The 24,967-nt window shown below is 35.6% G+C and overlaps 1 protein-coding gene and 1 long non-coding RNA gene across 2 annotated transcripts in view; one reads left to right on the forward strand and one right to left on the reverse strand.

The window, feature by feature from the left end:
- The window catches only part of LOC104631546 (target of Nesh-SH3), a 164,967-nt gene that overhangs the window by 34,527 nt on the left and 105,473 nt on the right, over positions 1-24,967 (reverse strand). The window contains 17 exon segments of the mRNA XM_075766839.1: positions 2,211-2,306; positions 7,708-7,782; positions 8,081-8,146; positions 9,284-9,358; positions 9,836-9,910; positions 11,543-11,617; positions 12,033-12,107; positions 12,763-12,837; positions 14,340-14,414; positions 15,035-15,109; positions 16,332-16,406; positions 17,181-17,255; positions 17,948-17,995; positions 19,533-19,607; positions 20,120-20,167; positions 21,722-21,796; positions 22,288-22,335. Of these exon segments, the coding sequence (XP_075622954.1) occupies positions 2,211-2,306; positions 7,708-7,782; positions 8,081-8,146; positions 9,284-9,358; positions 9,836-9,910; positions 11,543-11,617; positions 12,033-12,107; positions 12,763-12,837; positions 14,340-14,414; positions 15,035-15,109; positions 16,332-16,406; positions 17,181-17,255; positions 17,948-17,995; positions 19,533-19,607; positions 20,120-20,167; positions 21,722-21,796; positions 22,288-22,335 (1,206 nt within the window).
- Positions 4,779-24,918, forward strand: LOC142603894 (uncharacterized). Its single transcript, XR_012837796.1, has 3 exons — positions 4,779-5,023; positions 7,631-7,673; positions 24,802-24,918. It is a non-coding gene; the product is annotated as an uncharacterized LOC142603894 (long non-coding RNA).

Consider the following 24,967-nt stretch of genomic DNA (forward strand, 5'->3'; position numbering starts at 1 on the left):
ACGAGGCCAAGTACAAGGTCCTGCGTATGGGTCAGGGCAATCACCAGTCTCAATACAGGCTAGGTGACAGACGGATTCAGAGCAACCCTGCAGAGGACGTGGGGATGCTGGTAGATGAAAAATTAGATATAACCCAGGAACGTGTACTTGCAGCCCAGAAAGCCAACCGTGTCCTGGGGTGCATCAAAAGAAGCATGGTCAGCAGGTCAAGGGAGGCAATTCTCTTCTCCTACTCTGCTTTTGTGAGGCCCCACCTGGAGTACTGCGTTCAGCTCTGGGGTCCCCAGTACAAGGTGGCCATGGACCTGTTGAGACGAGTCCAGAGGAGGGCCACAAAAATGATCAGAGGGCTGGAGCATCTCTCCTATGAAGACAGGCTGAGAGAGTTGGGGTTGTTCAGCCTGGAGAAGGGAAGGCTCCAGGGAGACCTAACAGCAGTATTCAGTACTTAAAGGGAGCTTAGAAGAGAAACAGAGAGAGACTTTTTACCAGGGCCTGTAGCGATAGGACAATGCGTAAACTAAAAGAGGGGGAGATTTAGATTAAATATAAGGAAGAAATTCTTTACTGTGGCAGTGGAGAGACACCGGAACATGTTGCCCAGAGAAGCTGTGGATGCCCCATCCCTGGAAGTGTTCAAGGCCAGGTTGGATGGGGCTTTGGGCAACCTGGTCTAGTGGAGGGTGTCTCTGCCCATGGTGAGGGGGTTGGAACTAGTTGATCTTTGAGGTCCCTTCCAACCCAAACCACTCTATGATTCTATAATTCTGAATTTTGATATACATATTAAAGCCTCACGAAGAGAGCTTAGACCACAGAAGTATACAAGAAAATTATGGAACAGTAGTAGCTAATTTCACAACTGCACCCAACTGTCTTTAAAGACTACAGTTCATGGTATTGCCTTACTTCAAAGCTCTAAAAGCTTAACTTTAAGCACCTAATGTCATGAGTAAAAGCAGATATAGATGTTCCTTGCAATCTATGCGCATAAAAAAACTTCCAGTCTCTGCAAATGACAAGCTGGATTTACTTAAGTACACACCATTGCCTGACATTCAGTAACAAAAAATGCAGAGCACCATCCTTCTTTTCAGTTTAAAGTCTGCATCCAGCTACCACTGATAGTATATTATCACAGTGGACTTAATTTTTGCAAAGTACAATTGCCAGACTGAATAAACTTTAAGAAGATAAAACATCAGAACTCAGCTGTCAAGATAGGCTCTTGTCTTTGTGCAGGTAAATTAGGTGCAAAGGAAATTCAGCAGGAATTAGGAGCAAACAGCAGTTTATAAATTAGTTAGTGGCATATCTTTGTATCTGTGTTTTTAAATCTAATAACACGTTTTAAAGGAGAACCTAACTAAAAAAAACACAGCTGCAGCTAAATAGTAAATCCAAGGGTAACATGAAAAATATTTCCAGTCAGTTTTTATGCCAGTAAAAAAAGCACAGCTAAAACAAGCTCTATTCTTGGTTATGCTTATGAAATAAATTCTCTACATGTAAAGGTGTTTATATGTTTGTATGTATGTTTGTGTATACACATGGCATACCAACACAATCTATACTACAACTTTTCAGTTGAAACAGAAAATTTCTAAGCAGCTCACTAGAAAAAAACTGAAATACAAAAACTCTGTTGTTGAAGGCCTATTTGGGGAAGCCGTTTTTCAATAAAAATATTTTGATTGTTTTGAAAATATGATTGCAAGACTTGGAAGAAAAGTAAAAAATTATGAGTCTGGTATGACATGTGTAAAAAAACCTGTAACCTTATTTACGCTACATTGTTATTTTGCTTCAAGCCTAAAGTTCTAATTTTCCCAACAATCCTAACAAAACTTTCTCATAAATGGGAGGACACTCTGGTTCTGCATTTACTCTATTCTCTCTTGCTATGTAGAAACTATTAGGATTAAAAAAATCAGTGCTTACAGCATTGTGGCTGTTTGATCATAAGGATACAGTACTGGTAATGGTAATTTTTAATATATAGCATATATTAGTGATTCAGTAGTGACCTTGAAATACTTTTATTTTTATCTCTTTTAGTAGCATCCTGAAGCCAAAAGAAGTTGTATAGATGAGGATGACTACAAATTTTTTTTTCTTCTTAGTGATGGTGCTTTTGTGTAGGAAAGGTGGTGGTTTTATTTTTCATAACTGTTAAAATTTGCTATATTGTCTTCTTTTATTAACCTTACCAGAAATTGGCTTTTCCCAGGTATCACTATATTCCAAAGGTTTTTCCACATCCACACCAATTTGTCTGGCAATATCCTCAGGTGTATATACATCATCTGTGAAACAAAGGAAATGAAGTAAGTATTTACAGTGCAGTACCAAGTCATGGAATACGTAATATTGCATATGTTCAAACTCTAACTAACTTTAAGGGCAAAACTGGCTTATGTGGCCCACTATGTTTTTACTGATAACTTAGTGATAGCTGTTATCTTCCTGTTCAAGTAAGTAGAATGTGATCTGAGACTAGAGAGTCTGCAATTTAATTTTAAACCTTCCTTGAAACAAGTATATTTGGAAAGAGAGAGTTAATAAGAGATAACAGATGAGTTAAACCAAGATTACATGTGGAAAGATGAGTACAGAGAACATTTTAGATTTTCAGCATACAGAATAAAATCTCCATTGATTCTTGTGAAGGCCAAAGTTCTCCTCACCAACATAAGATCTTCAGTTATCCTCCATACTGAATGGCTACAGCAATTCTGAACCAAACATATACCATATTTGGAGTACTGGAGGCAAAGTGTACATAAAAAGTCCTACTTAAAAGTTATATAAACACATTTCAAAAAAACCTGAAGTAAATGGCATTAAAAACATCAGCAGAACTACTCCTGGTACAGAACAACTGTTTCACATGCTGATATTTATAGGACCTCCAGAATGTTAAAATAATATGCTTTCCCTATACAAAATATTTATTTTATTAAAACTCTATATATGGTAGAGTGAGAAGATGCATTGCAATTTCATCATGTTTGTGCAACCAAACAAACCATACTCTCTCATTACATAGGAAAAAACCCCTGAATGTTAATATATTTAAAAAAAAAAAAAATCTCAAAATTAAATTAATTATCAAATTCCAACCCTATTCCAACATGATCTAAACATTTCAACTAAAGATTTCATAGGTTTATAATCTGGTGCTCAGTTTGTTTTGAGATTAAACTAGTATTTTAACAGCATGAAGCAGATAATTTTCCAATTAGTTGACCCTTCTTGCTAGGCATACCTTAGAAATCCATAGTCCATAGTATGGACATGTTAAATGATTTACCTAAGATTAAAGTAATGAGACTTGCAGTAAGCTGGGAACAGGATGCAGGTCACCTAGTCCCTGTGACTAAAATTTCTAAACACATCATGTGGTTTTATGTAATTGCAATTTGTCTTCAGGTAAATAAAGTGGTTATTTAGATCTTCAAATACACAAAGTGCCAGAGTGCTAATCAATGTTTCACGTGAATGGTGTTCAAGGAAGAAGAGGCATAAGAAGAGCAGCTTTTAAAAAGAAAAATCTTGTACACCACAGGTCATAGTCAGAGTATATTTAGTTTCTTAGCTTCATCTCACAATAAACACATCAACAAAATGTAGTAGCACATTGACTAAATCACACTAAATCACCCAAGTATCCATTACCAGTCTCATTTAGTTTTGCATCTTACAGTGTCTACAGAAAAGCCTACCTCTATCCTGCTCCTTACAATTTAATTTAGAATCACAATCTCTTCTGAGTTATATCAGCTAGGAATGAACAAAATATTATATACTTTCTAGACAGAAGAAGGTTTTTTTTTTCCAGAAACTTGCACTGCGGTTCTGCCATTAGTAAAGTAGTAATGAAAAATAGTCAAAGTTTCAGAGAAAAAGCAGATCAAACCACAACACTTCCCTGTTGACAAAAATCTCCTTTTTGAATGTTTCAATGCACTTTAAAGTTACATAAAAGTTTGTTAGTGTTTTCACACAAGGTACCTGCACTGTCAAACAGCTTGCAGTTTTTATCATAGCATTTGCCTTATGCTAGCTAACGTAACTTGCTTATTATAAGCATTTCAACTTTCCACATTCATCCAAACTTTTAACAGAACTGAGAACAGATGTATTACTTGCATGTGTGTTTATGTCTTCTTTTACTTCTATCTTTTTTCCTGGAAATATTCATGGTGTCTGGAACACCTTAAAACTAACCACTGCATCTTTAATAGCAGGAATACCATTAGGAGGGTGGATCATTTTAAGGGAAGAACTGGAAAAAATAGCCTTGATAAAACAAACCAAAATACCTTAATACTTGAGTTCCTCTAGAACTTGGCTATAGACCCACAGTTTCAAAGATAAAAAGAAAATAGAACACAAAGTTAATGGCCATTACAATGAAACCCAACTATCTCTGTTTTTCACAAGGGAAATGGAAATATTGCTCAAAGTTTGTTTGCTGAAGGTTGTCTGGAAGCTTAATAGACAAGGAGCAGTTTCTAAATGGTTAGGATTAAATTAAAAAAACCCCTAAGATAAGTTTCATACAGTAAGACAAATAAGAAAAGCCATCTGAATTAAATGAAATTCTAGAGAAAATGGCTAAAACATGGTAGAAAACTAAAAGGACTTAGTCATGAGGAGACAATGCCTGCCTCTTTCCCACAGTCCAGTTTCCCACCTGGCACTACAGCTAGCCAGAAGACTGAAAAGTCTGCCAGGAAACCATCCACAATCCCATGTGCTGCTGCTGGAAAAACAGATTCCACTGCTTATCATCTGAGCCCTGCAGCTGCCAAGCACACTCTGTATGGGGCGAAACATCTTTGCACTGATGCTAATGAGCACAATCAGGAAGAAGAACTGGAGTACATTCAACAGCAGTGCCAGCCCAGCAAGGAATTAACTGAAAGATCCAAACTGGTCTTCAAACAACAGAGTATCCATGGCTCTTCGTTATATGTGCTCTTCTTCAGAGAAAGAAAAAATGACGTAATGTCTAAAGGTAAGCCTGAAAACATATTGTTCCTTACAGTCCAATTAAGGATTCTGATCAGCTTAGATCAGAAGTGAAGGGTTCTGATAAGCTAACCACAGAAAATAACATAACATTTTAAGATATCCAGATAATTTTCGGGGCAAGTGTATTTCTTCCATTATATAATTTCTCTAAGATATCACCTACTGAAAAAGAAACTTTTTTTGTCTTTGCTCAGCTGGTAACATTTAGGGTTCCAGGTTAGTAGAGTTCTCTTTTCTAAGTCTTTTCTGCAGTCTTAGAATTCTGTTTGCAATATGTAATTGCACATTGCTTGGGAGAGATATAGAAGATTTCTTTAATTGATTACCTGAACTGTCTTTTATGCAAAATTATTTTTGTAAGCACAGTCAGCCTTGTAGGCTCGGACACTGCATTTGCCACAATACTGTGATGTACCTGTTTTACAGAAGACTTGGGATTTCAGTCACTGATCATCAAGGAAATTACAGACTAAAGAGTTGTGAAAAGCTGCAGTCCTCTCTCAACATGTCATGAATGTACAAAATTCATCAGTGATTTCCCTACACTTCAGAGCAGAAAGGTGCAGACTCACAGAAAGGGATGGACTCACAGAAGGGTATCAATGAGCTGCTATGTCAGCAGGGTTGGAGGCACAAACAAATAAACAGTAGATAATAAATGCTAGCTCTTCCTTAGTACTTTGGTACTTAGACACTAAAGGGCTCACTTGGCAGGACACAAAATCTAGGTAACAGACATCTTCAGGATGTTTCTTTAACTTAGAGGAAAAAGACTTACGTAACTGAGCAATGGAAAATATTACTAGAACTATAATTTTCCAGTTATGCACCTGTGAGTACACATAGCATGCATGGCAAGGTAATAGCCTTGTGATGATTCTTGACATCATCTACCACAACGAAGATCTAGTTCTTCCTGGCAACTGGCACTACTACAGAGACATGGAAATAAGGACGACTAGTGGGAACTCCAACAGGAGCGTTTAAAATAAGATTGCTTAAAACAAATACTTTAGCAGTCACCTAAAACAGCATTAAGCATAATAAACCACGTTTAACAATTTACACGTCTACTATTAGGTTTATACTGCTGATTTACTTAGCATGCATTCTTGGTTTTCTTATTTTTAATCTACAAATACCTCTGCCAAGGTTATTACTATATGGGAGAAGGGAAAAGCTTAATATACTAACATAATTGTGTACTCATGCATAATTTCTTAATGTGATTTCAAAAGCCACCTACTCCTGGAGACCTGTGTGCATTCTGCCTGTTTTGGTAACCAGATATTAGAAAGCTCACTTATAAGGAGACTGCCAACACAAGCAAAGAACAAAATGTTCTGACCCCCAACTACTGTCATTGGTCATGTAATACTTTAACTCTGATGTACTGTCTCTGATGTCCTGGAATTCGATGGGCTCATTTCGTTTACTAGAAAGACTACGAAAGGTGAAAGAGCACATGCCTGCAATGAAGGCATCCACTTTGTATGTCATACAGAAGAGCACATCATGCTCTAAACAGGCTATTTTTAATTCAATTTAAATATGCAATCATCTCTTCTGAGGTTTTGCCATTTCTAAAAACATGGCGAGCTTCTCGAAATTATGTACAGGAATGAGTAGCTCTAATCATACTAAGGTCAACAACAGGTATTAAATTGCCAGAGATACTTTGGAAATGCTAGTACAGAGAAACATTACACAGACAAAAAAAGGAATGTGTAGAGTAGATGGCATATTATTCAGGTTATCCTAGCCTAGCTAGCACAGAGGAATAGTATGGGACAGTAGCACTGTTAGTAGTGGGTGAAAAGCCAAAAGTTTGAGTATGTATATTATTTATTTATATTACTTATTATTTTAAATTTGCATAACTGATGAAGAACCCCCAAATTCTGCATTTAATAAAGTAATGGCTGTATTAGAAAAACCTAGTAGTTGTACTGACATAATAAATCAATGCTTTATTAAATTAAAAACATGGATTAATTATGAATTAGCACTGACAACATTATTTTGTTGGATGGAAAAATCAAGTACAATCGAAAAAGGATAAATTACTTTTTCCCCAACTAACTCGGCATTTTGAATAAATCTTTGTCATTGGGGATGTATGTTATCTGTGTGAGTATGTAAGGATGTGTAAATTGAAGTGACAGTTCTCACTCTCCTCTATCATCCATCAACTTGGAATTTGCCTGGTGCTTAAGTATTCAAGCCTGAATACCGCATAGTCCAAATTCTGCATAGTCTGAATATCAGTAGGTACGACATGAACATACAGCGGGCATAGCTAGCAGCTAGGAAGATACCTGGCTTTATGGCTTTCTTACCAAGCCTTCTGAGTTGGACTTAAACAACTGGGTATCCCTTTTCAAAAGTGTTTTCCAGTAATTATTCTGGACCTATCATCTAGAAAACATCAGTAAACAGTAGCCACATAATAATCTATCTATAAGTTTACACTGTCTATATAATTTCATAGTGACCCTCAGAAATTACATAGGGTGACCAGTAGCAGCAATTACATACAGCACTCTGAGGAATTAACTTCTATAATCAAACACAATGAAATATTTTACAGGGCTCAAGATAATTTGAGGAAGGCACATTCCTGTCTTTTACTGGTAAGCTAAAAAACCCCAAAACCTGCAACTCTACCTGTTGTTGGCACAATCCACTTCGGCAGTCCAGGTGCTTTTGTTCTAGCTGGTGCTAATGTGGTTTTACTAAGAGCTGTGAGAGAGTTTAAAAAGAAAAAGAAGAAAACAAGAAAAAAAGTTCCATGAGACAAAAAACCAACACACTTTTATGTGATGACAATTCCATATTAGAGAACAAGAAGTAACACTGGCTGTGATGGTACACACAGTTTAGGTTTCTTTTTGTCTGATTTGGAAAGGCTTTACCTCTATATTGATGAATTGCAAGAAAAATACCCTTTTTTCCCAGTAACCCTTAAAATTCCACTGAGAACAGGTGAAATTAATTAATTAATCTCCTCCCTATTCCAAACTGAATGAACAATTATTACCAGGTCTGGTCTGTGATTTATCAGATGGCTTTGGTCTTGCAGAAGTGAGACGTGTTTTATGAGGTGCTAAAAGAAATAAGGTTCAGTTTAAATACTATGTGTAAAAGGAACATCAATAGTGCAGTGTAATTTGCCAGAAAAAAGGTCCATGCACCAATGCGATACAGCAAAATGGACATATGAGAATTCTATGAGTTCCAATCCAAAATGCACGCTGAAAATGCTAGTTTCTTTAGTGGTCAGATGACTCCATCATGCAGTCTGACCAGTTACATTCATATTTAGGTTTAGGAAAAGATATAAAATATTTACAGCCAGTTACCCAACTGTATATGGATACAGAGTTAGCTCTGCAAGGTATCCATGGCCTTAAGACATTTAATTAGGTTCTGTAAAAAACAAACAAACAAAAAACCTCAAAATAAAACACCAAACTGACCACCCCCACCCCCCTGTCAAATATTCAGATAAAAACATGAAACATTAAAATATTGCTGAAAAAATAACTGGAAGCATTCAATGCAGACACTGTGTAGGGCTGCTGAAGCATAGCGTCATCATCAAGGTTAAAATCAGAAGCCTTCAACCTTTTCTTATTGTTGCCTTTCACTTGCCAAATAATTTTGATATTTTAGTTGTTACAGAATCTGTGTGGAACACGCTGAGAGCATAAGCAGTAGTCACTGTCATCTCATGCCAAATTATTAACCTCTGTAACTCAATTTTTTAAATAAATAGAGCTAGCTATTTGATATTTGAATCTAATAACCATTCTATCCACAACACTTAATCCAGCCTGTCTGAAGTGTCAGAGAAAATACTTATGCAGGAAAGAACATATTACTCATTTTTGACATTTACATTTTGGAAAAATTTTACAGATTTAGATTTCATATTTTATAAGGAAAAATGTGGAAGTGAGTTCTATTTATGCTTGCAACACTATACATGTGAGGATACAATACACAGCACTAATACTGTTTAAAAGCTTTATATCATCTTTGAGGCAATTCTGATTAAACCTTGATTTTCAGAGCAATGAACAAAAAAACATTTGATAAGGGGAAAATACATTTTCATGTTATATATCTGAAATAGTTTTAAAGGCAATAACAAATAGACCATTAAACCTTAAACCATACTGATTTTACTTAAGATCTACAGACTCTCAATACAACAACTTAAGAAAATCTTAAAAACTACCTGTCCTGAACCGTGGAATTTCAGTTGCAAGAGCAGTTTTGGGCTTGGGTGAAATCTGGTACGTTTCATTGGGAACTGAAAGTGGAGATATTATTGCTTATCAAATGCAAATGATTTCCTTTAAAATGTAAGACACCACAGGTATAAGGGAATTCAAACTTTGTGCAGACCATAAACAAAAAGAGTCAGTGCTAGAAACCAGGCTGAAAATCATGCTTTTGCACAGATAAAAGACATTTCAAGACTGGGAAGATATGTATCATTAGTAAGTCAGATAAAAGAAGAAAAGATGATCAGGTAATGCCTTTTTATATGACTCCTCAGCCTTGTACATTAAGTAGTTATTTCTAGAAAGAATTGCATGAAAGAATAAAATGGCTGGAAAATTAAAACCAGCAACATTTTGTACATGCACTGGAATGTGACTAACAAATGTACGCGACAAAGATATATTAAGGTATTTCTGTTGATTAAAGTGTAAGTTTAGCCATATAGCAAAAGCAGAGAAAGTATGGTTTTATGAGAAATAAACTGACATCATATTCTCATTACCCAAACTCATTTTGGACCCATCAACAACATGAACTGTTATAAGGTTTATCGATCCCAGGTGTGTTGCCCTTGGAGCTACAAGAAATAAAACATTGTTCTGTGAGAAGTGAAATCAAAGATGTTGGATTTCATTAAGGATCTGTGTTTTTTGTTTCCTAAAAACTTGTCTACACATCTGCTAAGACAATTTTAACAGACTTGAGACAGACATGCATTCTTATTAGTCTGGATGTATTTTCATGCTGACAGCTAGACAGTGCAACTATTCTGCCGGGCTCCCACCAACTTCAGAACAAATGCCCTAAAGGTGGAGTTCTGACAGTCTTTGGTCTTTCTCACACTGGGTATATTAATTTGCACTTCCCTAAAAAATTTCTAAAAGCTTGTAGTAATGTATTTATCTTTCAGACATTCTTCCATCACTCAAATTTGATTCAATGTAGTGAAAGATACCTAAGTTACTGCACGAAAAGGAGAGACTGACAGGCAGAGGCACACACTACATGTCTCTCTGTCTTTCAGAAATAAGGCTAAAATATGGAAGCTGGAAAGTAACCTACTTATTAGCATAAAGGACAGTGGCTAAAGAGTGCCATTTGTTTTTAAGAACTTTACCAACAGTAGTTTATTTTGCATATACATCATTATAATGATTTAAAATTTAAAAGGAAAAGAATAAACATATAAATTCTGTTTTCTACAATTCTTTGCCTAAAACTAACTTTGTAGTAGTACCAAAACATGGCACTTGTTAACTATGACATGATTGGAAATAGCTCTTATTCAACTAAGACTTAGATTCTAACTTGGTTACTTAAGAGAAAGCCTTTCAAAATAAGGCCTTTAGAAAATAAATCTTTTTTCCTGGACTGTTCAGTTTTATTTTCATAGTAATATATTTGTACAGTTCTGAATTAATAGGGTCTCTGCTCTAAACTCTTTTTGGCCACATAAAAAGGGCTAGAAGTGTAAGGGGAACAAAAGAGGGGAATGATAAAACTATTCATTAACCTATTTGCCTAAACCTAAAATATTATCAGTTTGGAGGTTAGACCAGAGAGTAAGAAAGATTAGGATCTGCTCTTTCTTATAATCATGTTGTCCCTCCTTCTCTAACTTTTTTTTTTTTTTCCTATAACCTTCCTACCTAGTTATTTTTATGGAAATAGTTCACACCCAGGGTAAAGCTGAGGTATCATCATCTTTCATTATAACTCTACATCCTTAAATCTACTGTAGTTATGCAAAAATCACTGATAGGAAGAAGGTGCCTATAAATCTTAGCATCTAACTATCCTGGACTGAGATTCTGTAACCCGAGTTTCAAAAGTACTTAAGAAATTGAAGCAAATGTATTTAGGGTAATAAAATCACCCAAAAGAAAAGAACTTAGTGAAGCTGGCTACAGCACTATATTTTTATTAAAATTAATAGAATTCTGACATTTTTAATGGCTACTACCCACCAGTTCAACAAACAAATGTTAAAAAACCCCAACCATCTTAACTTCTGCTCCCCATGGAAATCGATGAAATTCTTGGGCATTCTCTTTGATATAATTTATTAACATACTCTGAACTGAACAGTGATACTTATTTCTGTCTACGTTATCATGCATGTCACATGACTACAGTACTGAATGACAGCAGAAAGTGTAACTAAGGCAGTGCCACAATAACACTTTAAAAGTTACAAACTTTAAATTACCAGGTTTAGTCTGTGGTACTTCTGGGCCGACAGATGTTTTGGGTTTGGAAGGAATGAGCAGTGTTTCTTTTGGAGCTGAAAGAAAAGGAAAAAGATTATTATTGTGTTCTTCAGGAGTCATGATCCAATGCCATATTTAGCCCACAGAAAATGCATGCCTCAAATGCCTGAAAAAAAGACAGTAACAATTCCATGGCTTTCTGGAACCTGAAACAAAATTACTATCCAAAACACAGATAAGTTCTAGCACTGTGCTGTAGGGTAAGTTCAGTTAGTGGCTCTGACCAGACATGAGCTGTAGGCTATTTCTGCTTTACTTGTAGGATAGAACAGAGACTTATCTGTATTAAGAAACATGCACGTGTGTAAGCAGAATGAGGGACAGTGGAATGATGTTACACAAAATACCACACCAGAGCATGTTCTCTAGAAATGTCTCCATTGAAAAATTAAAAATACCTCCGTCTTAACTTTAAGGTAACTTATTTACCCATTGTGGCCCTTGAATGCTCAGTGGTAGTAGAAGATTTTGTAATAATTGGTTGTGGAGTTGTCTGATGTATTGCTGTTAAGGAGAAAATGTGAAGAATCTTAGAATATTAAACTGTAATAGAAACAAAGTAGCATTTGCCCTATTTGTAAAACTTCCAAAATGCCCCAAACTAAAGAGTAGCAGAATATCTTAAAAATCAACTGCTGATGGATATCATGATCTTTCTATTAACTTCTCCTATACATTCCTCCTATAACAAAAATGGGAAGAGACACAGCCCCCCATAACTATTTTTAAGACTACCTTGTTTCAGTACAGCACACAATGTCAGTTGCTAACTGTACAAGCACATTGCAAAGGAGCCCCATTGCATTTTACGGATTAAAAAAAGTGCTCACAGAGAAGCGTATCTGATTACTGGAAATAATCAACAAGAACTCAGTCTACCTAGCCACTGAAATTTGTCAATACCCACAGTACTACATTTTAGTCATCATTTGCTATACGTAATAGAAAGGTGGCAAAACATTTCTGATGCTATACTCCAAATCCTACTATTATTTTCAGTGTAGCTTTGGCATATTTTGCATTGTCCGACTTAAGTGTACTGCATTTGTTTCAGCACAAAACCAGCTATGAATAATTCCATTAAAAAACATAAAACCTGAGCCTAAGGGAAAGAATGATTAAACACAAACCCACAGAATGAAAAGCATGACTCCATTACCAGGTTTGGTGTGTGGCACTCTTGGCTTTTGAGATGTTTTTGGTTTGGTATGAATGAACTGTTTTTCAGTTGGAGCTGAAATAAAAACAAACAGCACCCGGAACAATAATTGAAAAAATGCACTGCTTTCATAGTACACAAGGAACATAAGTACGGTCTGATCTGTAATAAGGCAACTTATGTAAGGATAAGGCTGAAAATCAGTTGGAATTCCTGCAAAGAAAGGAAATGAAATTAAATGGCCGCTGATACCAAAATTATATACAAATTTGTGGCTTTGGATGAAGCAGCAAAGAATATAATCACAAGCAGCACACAGTAAAGTAATGGGACAAAAATAGACAGTAGTAGCCTACATCTTCCATATCTACCATACATGAGTATGTGAGGACAGGATCTATTTTTCAGTGGACCCTTCATATCAGACTTGATTTATAAATTAACTTCTTTGTTCTTATGTGGGAACTATTCAGTCTTGTTATCTTCAGTTAAAAATTCTTGCCATGCAGAAACCATTTACTGGAAAAGGTTATCTCAGCACTTGCTAGTCAGTGATCCACACCCATGTGAGATGTCCTCAAAATATCTGCCTTAGCCTGTGCATTCTTCATCCTCTTTGCTCTGAAGAACCATTTTCTGCATATGAATATTGCCCAGATGTGTATGACAGGCCATATAAACTTCATAAAGCTATATAAAGAGGTATCAAATGAATACTAACCTGAAGTATCAATGCATACAGCGAATATATATTAAAATAGAAACATGATGAAAAGCATTTTTCATTTCCTGTTCCTCAAAAAGAAAAAACCATAGTTTGAAGATTATTAAATGGCTATGAATACTTCATTAATGATACCATTTCATTCTCAGAAAATCATGGTCAATGTCTGTCTCTCAAACTGAGGACAGAGAACTGATTATTAACAAAGATTGCTCAAGCAATATCCCTGCTGCCCAGTACTGCTTGGATTCATTGAACCTTATTTGGTCCACATCTGATGTTTAAGTTTAGAAGAAAGAATTCTCAGCTAGTGTTTCATATATTTAAGCAACTTTTCCCAACGTGGACGACTAGAAGTTAGCAGAGCAGATGGCTTTAAGAATTAGTATTTGGTTTGGAGGGTCGCATAGCTGGTCTGTTTTGGTATGTGTTATGCTGTAGTTGATAGCTTATCATTTTCTTGCAAATTTCTTCTCTAAAATTATAGCATGAGGAGTGAAGCAGAAGAGGATTTTAGGATGATGGTATCCATACCTCAGATGCAGAACCTACAGGAATCACTACCTGCTCTTTAAGTAAAGTCCCCTTTTACTGGAAAATATACGACGTCGGAAGGAATTACATCATCCTGAATGGAAAGGCTAGACAAGGAAAAGGACCTTCAAAAGTAAATGAGCTCATGCATTATTACCCTTATCAAGCCCGAAAGGCGAGCCAAGTATCTAGAAGCAGAGCAAAAACTTAATTATTCATTTTTAATAACAACATGTAATGTTATTCTTAGTTCTCTAAGAATATCTTCTCTAACAAGAATGGAAAATAAAGTAATTATTTATGAAATACACATGATTACCCAATGTTGCCTTTGTTCTTTCAGGAATATGAGGAATCATAGCAGTAGCTGGTTCATGGAAGGTTGGAAAGATTTCTGTTGGAAAAAATGTCAATAAATACTCAGAATAAAGAAGAGACTTTTCTTTTCCCTCCCGCCCCCTTAAAAAACCCCCTTCAGCACTACACTATATACACCAGGAAAGGGATGTTTTAAAACAGCAATGGGCATTTACTCGCAGAGATTTATGGGTACGAAGAGTTCAATTTTTTTGTTTAACATCTAGATACTTAAAAAAACAACAATAACAACCCTTCAGCTGATCAGTGAAATCACTGATTATCTTATACAGGTCAGTCAGATTTATGATGGGGAGTCTCCAAATTGAAATAAAACTGAAGGGAACCCTCAGTCTAATCTGGCTGAAAATGCCAGATAAAGGACAAGCACTGCAACAGCTTTAAGAAGCTTCTCTCATAAGAGCTTCAAAAACATGGTGCAAGCAACTGAAGTGTGTTGCTCAGATACAAGCTGTGAATAACTTTTTATTATTGATTTAAACTTAACTGACCTAACTGCAGCATTGCAGAGGTTTCTTAAGCTAGAATGACACCCAGGTAATGGCAAATGTACTGTTGAACACTCCCCCCACTGCCTGCCCTGAAAGCAGTTGCTCAACTATGAACCACAGCTTGACAAAAGACCAGATAATTTACCAGGTTTGCTGTGTGGAGCATCTGGGATGGGAGATGCTTTAGGTTTAAAGGGAGTATGTTGTGGTTCTTTAGGAGCTGAAAGAAAAGACCTGTTTTAAGGGTTTCTAGTCTTCAGAATTAGACAGGTTTATTGCACAGGCACTGCATGCCTCACACTTGCAAAGAAAAACAAGATCCTTACATGAGAGACCAAAAAATTGAGTGTCACATACATACAGGAATTTAAAGAAAGTCATGAATGAAAACATGGGTGGAAAATTGATCAAGTAAGCAAAATCTGGAGTCGAGTAACAAAAACTAAAAGACAACTACAGTGGACATGTTTCCATCTGTATTTCAGAGCTCATAACTGCAATACCCATGGCATGCTTGTCTCCTGCAAGTGAAAGAAACTTTCTGTGAAGACAACAAAAGAGCTAGGAATCTTTCAATACCTGGAACAGAGTAGAATTAAGTTCAGTAAGTAGAAAAGAAAACAAATCAAAACCACAAATAGATGACATGTGAAAAACAGATTAATGATATATAATCTTCAGTCCAAGGAGCAGCAGGGAAAAAATAATGACCAGCCCAAGGTAGCAGTAGTACCTGCTGCTGTCTTTGGTTGTTCAACTGTAAATGTAATAGGTGCCAAAACTTCGAAAAAATGAGTACATACATAGAATTAGTGATAACTATAAGCAAAAGTATAAAAATACTCCCTTTTGCATGACTGATGTAAAATTGGAACACATTCTTATATTTGTTCTTTTTTTTTCTTATTTATTTAGTAGTGGAATCAGTGAACATACACTCACTCAAAAGGAAGGTTCAAACTGATGCTTTCAGAACCATCAGGAGTTACAGAGGTTTGGCAGCTCACTACTATGTAAATCCCTATTAAGTATATTTTTAAGTGTCAAATTCCATTAACAGGGCACACAAACATGAGTGGTTTGAGTTACAGATATTTACTCATACATGAAGGCCCTCAAATGTTTTTCTCTAAGGATCTTTTGATAGGCACAGAAGAGATGCAATTTCTTCCAAGAGCATTCTTGTAATATGTTTTCTACCTTGCTATGCAGATTATTCACCAGTGACAGCTGTCATGTGGCTGAAAAGCATATACAACTCATCAAAACTCAGCCATTAAAAATACAAATCAGGTCTATCTTCCTTTAAACATGTATTCAATGATCATTAGAAAATCTATTTGTTTGCAATATGAAGAGATGTTAACACTGGATTCACTGAAGAAAGACAATCCAAAAGAAACCCTGACTATTCAAGTACAGAAAAACAACAATGTATTTACCAGGTTTTGTGTGTGCTACATCTGGACTTGGTGATGGTCTGGGCTTGGAAGAGACTCGCCGACTTTCTTTTGGACCTATGAAGATGAGCAAACATGTTATTGAGGATGATGTCTCAACATGAGTCTCTTGATTTTCCTAACATGAGATTCATTTTCTGCAAAGAAATTTTTTAGGAAGTACTCCTTCCATTTGAAAATAATCGGAGAGATCTCCTGTCAATGCAATCAATATTATGTTAGTGCAGAGACTAAAGACAAAGTAACTGTTACAGTGCAGTCTTGGATTAACTCTCCTCTCAGGTCTATCAAACAGAGCTTTCTACAGAGCAAACTGTTGTAGTTCTAACCATTCCCCTAGTTGCGCTTCTCAAGTGCTTCATATTCCAAAAATCTACTGCTCATTTAAATCAACTTTGCATTAAAAAAAAAATCTCCAGCAAAGCAGTCAAAGCAGAAGAAACGTAGAAATTTACCACTAATTTTCAAATGGATAGAACTATTTCCAAAGTTTTGGAACAGAAAAGCACTGTAATTTTACACTTGTAAATGAGTAACTAGAAAATATAAATACCTGTCACATTCTATGGAAATTAAGATGCAAATTTTCCTATGTGCAAGGGCTCAAGATGAGTGTTAACCCTCACATCTCTACCATTATACAAGTTATTGACATGTATAAATATCTACCCAATTATCTTATTCCATGACAGCTATATAACAAAATTTGATTATGATAGTAAAACACAGCCTATTCAATAAGTATCTGTGTACCTTCAGAGGTACAATTTTGAAAATTTTCAAAGTGATAAAACTTTCAAGCACTAAAGGGCAAAATATTGATAAGCTTACTTGCTCTAGTTGGAGGAATACGTGAACTGGGTGATGTTTTAGGTTTGGAAGGCCCAGGATGTGTATCTTTAGGAGCTGAAAGAAAGAAAACGGGTTATGCCGTACTAAAATTTTCTAAGATATCAGTGTCCACCACCATCCTAACAGTCAACAAAAACAGAGCAAAGATTTGAACCAAAGGTATTCTATGGAGGTGATGCAAAAGAGAAGGTTTTTTTGGAACAAAATCAGGCTATAGAGAAAAATATTCTTCTGTGACGTATCATCAACTGAGCATGTGACAGAATTACTTGTTCTATTTAAGAAGAGGACTTAAAAAAATAAAAGAAGAAAACAAAATAAGTAGCTTGAAATACACAGACATCACTGCCCTGTAATGGAGATGGTACTGGAATGATTCACAGTACCAGATTTAAATGATAAATGCCTTAGTCAAATGTATCTGCCTCAAGGGATCATATGACCCAAAAATCACTGAAGTGATTCTGTTCTGACAGTGGAATTGAGATTTGAGTGGAACAGATTTTTTAGACCTCTATGAAGGACTAACTTTCATTTAGTAAAACTAGAGGGGAAATGAAGCAGAGAAAGAAAACTTGCAGCATGCAATTGTTCTGTAGAAAATAAGAAAAGATACAGAGAAACTTGACTGTTAGATTATTACAGCACATACAAAGAAAGGTGACAAATATTTACAGATCTACTCTTAGTGATTTGTGCTGAAAAGGAAAGACAACATGACTATTCAAGTAAGAAAGTATCATTACCTGCTGTTGACTTTGGTTTCTCAGTTCTAAACGTAATTGGTTCCAGAACTGCATTAACATGATAAAAAACAAACAAAAAATATTACCAAGAACAATCAAAACATTATAATCACTACCTCCAAAATGATCACACCATCCCTGCTACAGCCGTTGACAGATGGTCACTCCTCCTTGAAACTCAGTACATGTATGTCAGAATATTATGCCACTCAGAATTGCCTCCAGTTCAAGGCCAAAAGCTCTAACACAGAACAGAGCCCAAAAATAAATCTGAAGCTTTTGTAATAAGCCACAAATAAGTTGTGGGTGGTTTTTCATCTTCAACTTTGTACAATTCCCTGACTTATTTAAAGGTTTTGATGCAAACAATAGGCGCAGACTTACTGGAGTGAAAAAGGAACCTTAGCTGTCATCTTTCTGCCCACTTCTCCAGCAGCACCATCTAATAAAGCATATACCTTGCATACTTGTACTGGGTCTGGCTGGGGTTGAGTTTATTTTCTTCATAGCAGCCCCTGTGGTACTCTGTTTTAGATTTGTGACCAAGACAGTGTTGATAACACACCAATGTTTTAGCTATTGCTGAACAGTGCTTGTTACAGCATCAAAGACTTCTTTGTTTTTGCACTCTGCCTCCAAGCAAGTGGGCTGGGGGTGGGAGAGATGCTAGGAGAGGACACAGCTGGGACAGATGAACCAAATTGACCAAAGGGATATTCCACCTCATATAATGTCATGTTTGGCAGCAAAACTGGGGGCAGTCTTTCTAAAGGACCCACTGCTTCTAGACTGGCATTGGTCTGCCAGTGGAATGTGGTGAGTGGGTGCCTTTGTATCACGTGGGGTTTTTTACCTCTTTTTATTCTTCCTTTGTTAAACTGCCTTTATCTGGAAGTAAGATTTTTTTTGTGTCTCTTTTGCTCTTCTGATTCTTTCCCCTAACCCACTGCAGGGTGGAATGAGCAAGTGGCTAGTGGGTGCTTAACTGCTGGCTGGGGTCAACCCACCACAGTACGTCACACAATTGTTAGTGTGAGTTGTGTAACTTTCTTCCTCCGACCTTAATTAGCCCAGGGTTGCATATTGCTCTATACCAAGCTGTGTAAACAACCTTATAGAAAGTATTATACATTCTTAAATCTCTAAACAACATAAGGTCTGTGCAAGAGTGAACTGAAAAGTATAAATGAATGATTGTGCCTGGGAAAGAAAAAAAAGTACACAAGTTAAGAAATAAAGGAAAAAACCTTTCCTCTTTGCAATAACATCCCTCCTTTTCAGCTTCACTTTTCCAAAACCCTAGCAAATTCACACAGAAAAGACCTGCTTTCACTGACAACTGCACAGAAAATCCTCACTGTTGCAGTGACTTAAAATGTAAAAAAGAACTGAAGACAGAGATTTTAAACCTACCAGGTTGCTTATAAATTCCACATCACGACACATGACACTGCGTATTATCCCTCAAGGCATGCTCCAACATATATGCCCAAGGGATACACATAAATCTGAAGCTCCACTGATCGCAGTAGAATTCCTAAGACACACATATCAGTATGAAAAGATAAAGAAACAGTGTACTTACCAGGTTTGGTTTGTGGCACCTCTGAGCTTGGTGATGTTCTAGGTTTGGAGGGAACACGCTGTGTTTCTTTTGGAACTGAAATTAAGAAAAAAACCAAACCAAACAACTATTAAAATATTTCAAGAACTGAGACTGACAGAAGGCATAATATTAAAAAGAACACATGCCTTTGGGACCCTCTGGAAACACAAAAAGCTTGTATGAGTAATGGAGAAGTATAAATGTCTGGTACACAAAGAAATAATGCTGATGGAGAACCTCTGTAACAGGGTAACATAAAGCAAGACCTGTATGGATGGACTATTATAGAAGATGGAGCACGTGACAGAAACTGAGTATAGAGACATAGTCAAAGGTAGACTGGGTGCTTCCATCCACTTCACAGAACACATCTGTGTGTGGAAAAACCAAACAAGATGATTATGAATTGTTAGTGTAAAATCACACAGGAAAAAAAACCTTACAGAAGGACTAAATTTAATAGTAGAAAAATATGACAGTGGAGTACAATGAAGATGTACTTGTGATGCTTGGCGTACACTGAGAGAAAAGCTGAATGTGATGATCCCCGTAGGTAAAACTGTTACCTATTGTTGGTTTTAGTTGGTCAGTTCTAAGTGTTATAGGTTCCAGGACTGTATCAGAAACAAACATAAAAGCTATTATGAAAATTGAAAAGAATAATTTCACTTATAATTAGTATTACTTGTCTAGGAACTGAATTTTCAATTATATACTATGTATACTGCCTCATACAAAAACTGTTATATTAAATGAAGTCTCTGAGTAAGCAGTGTAAGCTGAAATATAATGTGAGCTTAGTTCTCCCATGGTCTTCAATGAGATATCCAAAAACGTATCACTCCCTTATTCAGAAAATGGCTTTTTAGGGGTACAAATCTCCTGTTGTTATTTCAAATGCAGTTTATATATACAATTGGAATCAGAGACTGCTTGCTTGTTTTCTGGATGCTATATTATTAAAGAGCATTATGGTATATTTCATTGTATGATCACATACTGGTATGGATCTAAAATAAAACTCGCTGTTTAAGGGGCATAAGGACGCGAAACTGATACTATTTTCTTGCATTTCCCACGTTAGAAACAGAGGCCCAATAGGAATTGTATTCCTCCCTGTGTTAATTCTTCTGTATGGGTGAAAATAAAAAAAATTTCTTTGGATCTTTTAAGACAATCACAAGATAAGTGGATGATGCTGTAAAAAAAGTTCTGTATATTATAGATTCTTGAAGAAACAGTAACTTTTTTTTCCTTTTTTAAAACACAGAGCAGTACAAACTTGTAACATTTGTGTGACAAAATAATTTTTTTGAAGGACTACCATAATAACAAAATGTGGTGACAGACATAAAAACTGAGTTTGAGACATTGCATTTTAAATTGTAGTTTGGAAACAATGTTTTACAATCAGCTGCCATGGTTAAAAAATTATGAGAACAAAAATTTTGACTGTTTTCTAGATGAGGAAATCATATTTAATAGGTAACATCAGCTTTCAAAAATATTAATCCATGTCTACAATTTAAAGATCTTCAATAGAGTGATTATCATAACATTTTTCATGTTTATCAAAAGATAACATATGTTGATATTTGATACCCTTGTAAGTTGCTGTTGATGTTACCAACTGGGCAGCAGAGGACGGAGACTAATTTTTTCTGTCCACCACTAAATTCAACTGCACTCACATTCAGTGACATAGTATAAAAATCCAGTATTTTGGAATACGGCATAAATGATCATTAATGCTAATAAATATTTATATTTATAAACAAACTTACTATGCACTGGGTAATTTACTTGTTCATGCAGAAAATAATGATGTCATGAAATTAAGTAATTGTGACTTAAAGGGGAATTCTAACAATGCAAAGCAATGTGGGAAAGAATCGTACCACCTGAGTAGCCATAATACATACTTTAATTGCTAGGTATTTGCTTTAGTTACCATTGTAGTCTGAGTTTAACAACAATATTCTCATCCTGCTGCCATGAAGTACCTAGTGAATGTTACTACTCTTGAAAACTGCAAATAAGTCACCAAACACACAGCAGAACAAGAACCCCATTATGTTTTAACTGGCTCAGATAACTGAACAGCTGCTCAGAAATACATTTCAATTCAATATAAACTGTATTAGAAATAATCACACAAAGCAGGTTACCATCTTTGGCCTGTGGGATATGAGTTTTGGGTGAAGTTTTAGGTTTAGAAGGAATATGTTGAGTCTCCTTTGTAGCTGGAAGAGAAAATGTGGGTAGTAAGTTGGTTAAATTGCACAGCAACTAGCATTTGCTATCAAGTTGAACACACAAACACGGAAACCTGACACCTGCAACAGAGAAAAAGAAGTATTTTTATAGGAAGTAAGAAAAAGGCAATACTCTCCATGGGTTTACAATAATCTAAGCAAGAGAGTGGAATTTTAGTAATTTTGAAGCTCAGGTTTTATTTTTTAAAATAAAAAGCTGGGGCAAGCATGGAGTAGCATAATTTTGCGAAAGGTGATTCAGAGCTGCCAGCATTGTTTTCCTAAAAAAACAAAAAGGAGATGTTCCAACTGTGAAGAGAGCAATATGCCCAACTGTCACAAATGCCAAGCAAGAGAGTTACCTAGAAGAAAAGTGAAGTTTAATGAAACAATCATAAAGCATAAGGTGATTAACTTCAGTGATGCTTTCTGTGGTGAAAAAAGCAAAACATGACAGCTTGCCAAGGAAGTATCATTACCTATTGTTGACCTTGGTGGTTCAATTCTAAGTGTAATAGGTTCCAAGACTGCAACAGAAACAGTGTGACAGGGTAAGTATGGAACGTACTCCAAAAAAACATAATTACTGCACTGGTAAGTATAAAAATAGGTGCTAATACTACACCGCAGTAATGAGGATCTCCAAATTAACTTTTACTTTTTAAACCCATGGACAATTAAACCTCCTAATAATACAGGTTTAATAAGAAAAATAAAATTGCACAAACGATGTCAATGGAAGCAAAAATATGTTAATAGAAATCAGGAAATCCTAGAACAAGCAAGGGAAGAGAACACACAGCTTAACTTGGAGACAACAAGGGACTCTTGATCTAAAAAATGTCAGGTAACCCCAAACTGAAGTGTGCTACTACATGAATGTGGCATTCTGACCATGACAAAACAGTTGAATTTTTCCTCTAAGGTGAGCAGTCAAGCAGAGGACTAAAAGGCTGGTATTGGTACAGCTATATAATTATCTGAAAAAAACTTATTTTGATAAAGCCTCTTAGTTTTTTTCTCATTATATCCTCTTATAATCTGGATCACAAAACCAATACAGCATGTCAATTTCCCCCGACAAACTATGCCAAATTGGGTGTGTGTGTGTGTGTGAGGAAATCACAGTCCTGAATTCTGAAATGGCAGAACCTATAACAATTTCCTGGCAAATATAATAAAATAATATTAAATGATAAATTCTCTCCTCAAGGCAGTAACAACTACTTTAATAACAACCGAAGTAACATATAACATACAAACATATACACCTAGATAGAACCTTTTCTATTACCTATACTAACTTATCTCCCAAACTCTCTTATATATCTACCTATTTTAAAAATGTGATTTACAACAAATAAAACTATAAAACTTTGTTTGCAATTGATGCTTCCAATACTACAGTATTTCTTACACTTCTATTAAACATTAATAATATAATAGAGCCTAGTACTAATATTGCAGCAAATGAGAAAAAAAGCCAAAACAATCAGCATTAACTTATTTCTGCTGACAATGGCCAGATACTGTATAGAGAACTTAAACTAGTTACTAATCTTTCTAATGTGCTGACTACATATCCCTGGTCTGCGATGACTTTGCCATTATTCAAGCTCATCAATTACCATCAGAATTCAAATTCAAAATATTTTTCTATAAAACACTCATTTCTATTTTCAGGTTGCCTTTGAAAAATCAGTGAGTTCTCAAAAAGAAAAAAAGCTTCAGATATTACAAATAAAATGTCATTCTTTTTTAGGTCTGCAAATTGCTTCCTGAAGCAATGTGGTTTGTCTTTGTACAAATATTATCCAAAAATAATGACCAACTTCCTTCTGTCCTCCTCCAGGAAAAAAAAAGTTGACATTTTTCACTTTTTTGCTTTCTGCACTAATAGCAAGCCTCAAAGTACACAATTTCAAAAGAAGTGCACTATCCAATTTAGCTTGAGGTGCTTCAGTCTTAGCAGATGATTTGAGCTTCAAATGTGTGGATTGTGATTTCAGTGGATCCTGGAAAAAACCTGGCTTGTGAAAACCAGTATTTAAGCTGGAAGTTAATGGTGTCCCATAGAAGAATCACATTCACATTCAGAAATGAAGTCTAGGAAATGACCTTCAGTTCATATGAGTGAAAAAACACAGAAAAAAATGGTGCTATGGGTTTAATCCATGAAATATTATTGGATATGGGCAAAACAAGCAGACAGAGCTTTTGAAGAAAGGGATAATCAGACATGGATGTTCTGCTGCAGCAAAACTAGCCTCTAAGAGTTTAGCCACAAGCCAAAGAAAAGACAGCTAAGAAATGACGCTAAAACATCGTTATCCAATGCTGACCTTGGCAAATCAAGGTCATTAGAAGAATTTTGAAAGTACTTTATGAAGCAGAACTTATTGAAGTTGGAAACGGTGCATCTAAATTATTTGTTGCTAATTAACCAAAACAAATTGATTCTATTTAATCAAATCATTTAGGCACAGACTTAAAGCCATACCCGTCCAGTAAAATATTATATATGTAGTTGGCTTCATCCAGGTTTTAAAGAGCGAAGCTATAGCTCTGAAAACATCTTAAATTGCTTCTCAAAATACAATCCACACAGTAAATGCAAACAGTGACTCAAATCTTCCTTTGAATTAGATATAACATTTCAAGGCTCACTGCAAAGGACACCTTTGTTCTTAGCATACATTAAAAACATATTCACTGAACACACATTCCCATATCAAAAAAGGTAATTATCTTGTATTACCTTATATAACCTTTCCTCCTCACTAAAACTAGAATTACTTTATTTTCCTAAATTGAACACAAGTTTCCATGGATTAATTGGAAAGATGGAATATTTTTCATAAATTTGAGAAATTATCAAGCAATGCTCGGTTATGTGCAACAATTTTTATTATTGAAATAATTCTTATTCTTTCATTTTCTAATGTAATTGAAGTTTCCTTCAGATACCTTTGAAGTGATATCTTGTCTTTTAGAAGACAACATCGCCATGCTCGAAACATGGAGAAATTAAAGCATCAAGACTATATTTCCATTTGTTGGGTTTGGACCACATATGACGAAGCAAGAAGCCTACAGGAAACAGTGTTTTCAACTGCACATATTATTAGACCAGTGAAAAGAAGAATGACTAAAGATGAC

Source organism: Balearica regulorum, chromosome 1 (assembly GCF_011004875.1).
Source record: "Balearica regulorum gibbericeps isolate bBalReg1 chromosome 1, bBalReg1.pri, whole genome shotgun sequence".
Classification (NCBI taxonomy): Eukaryota; Metazoa; Chordata; class Aves; order Gruiformes; family Gruidae; genus Balearica; species Balearica regulorum.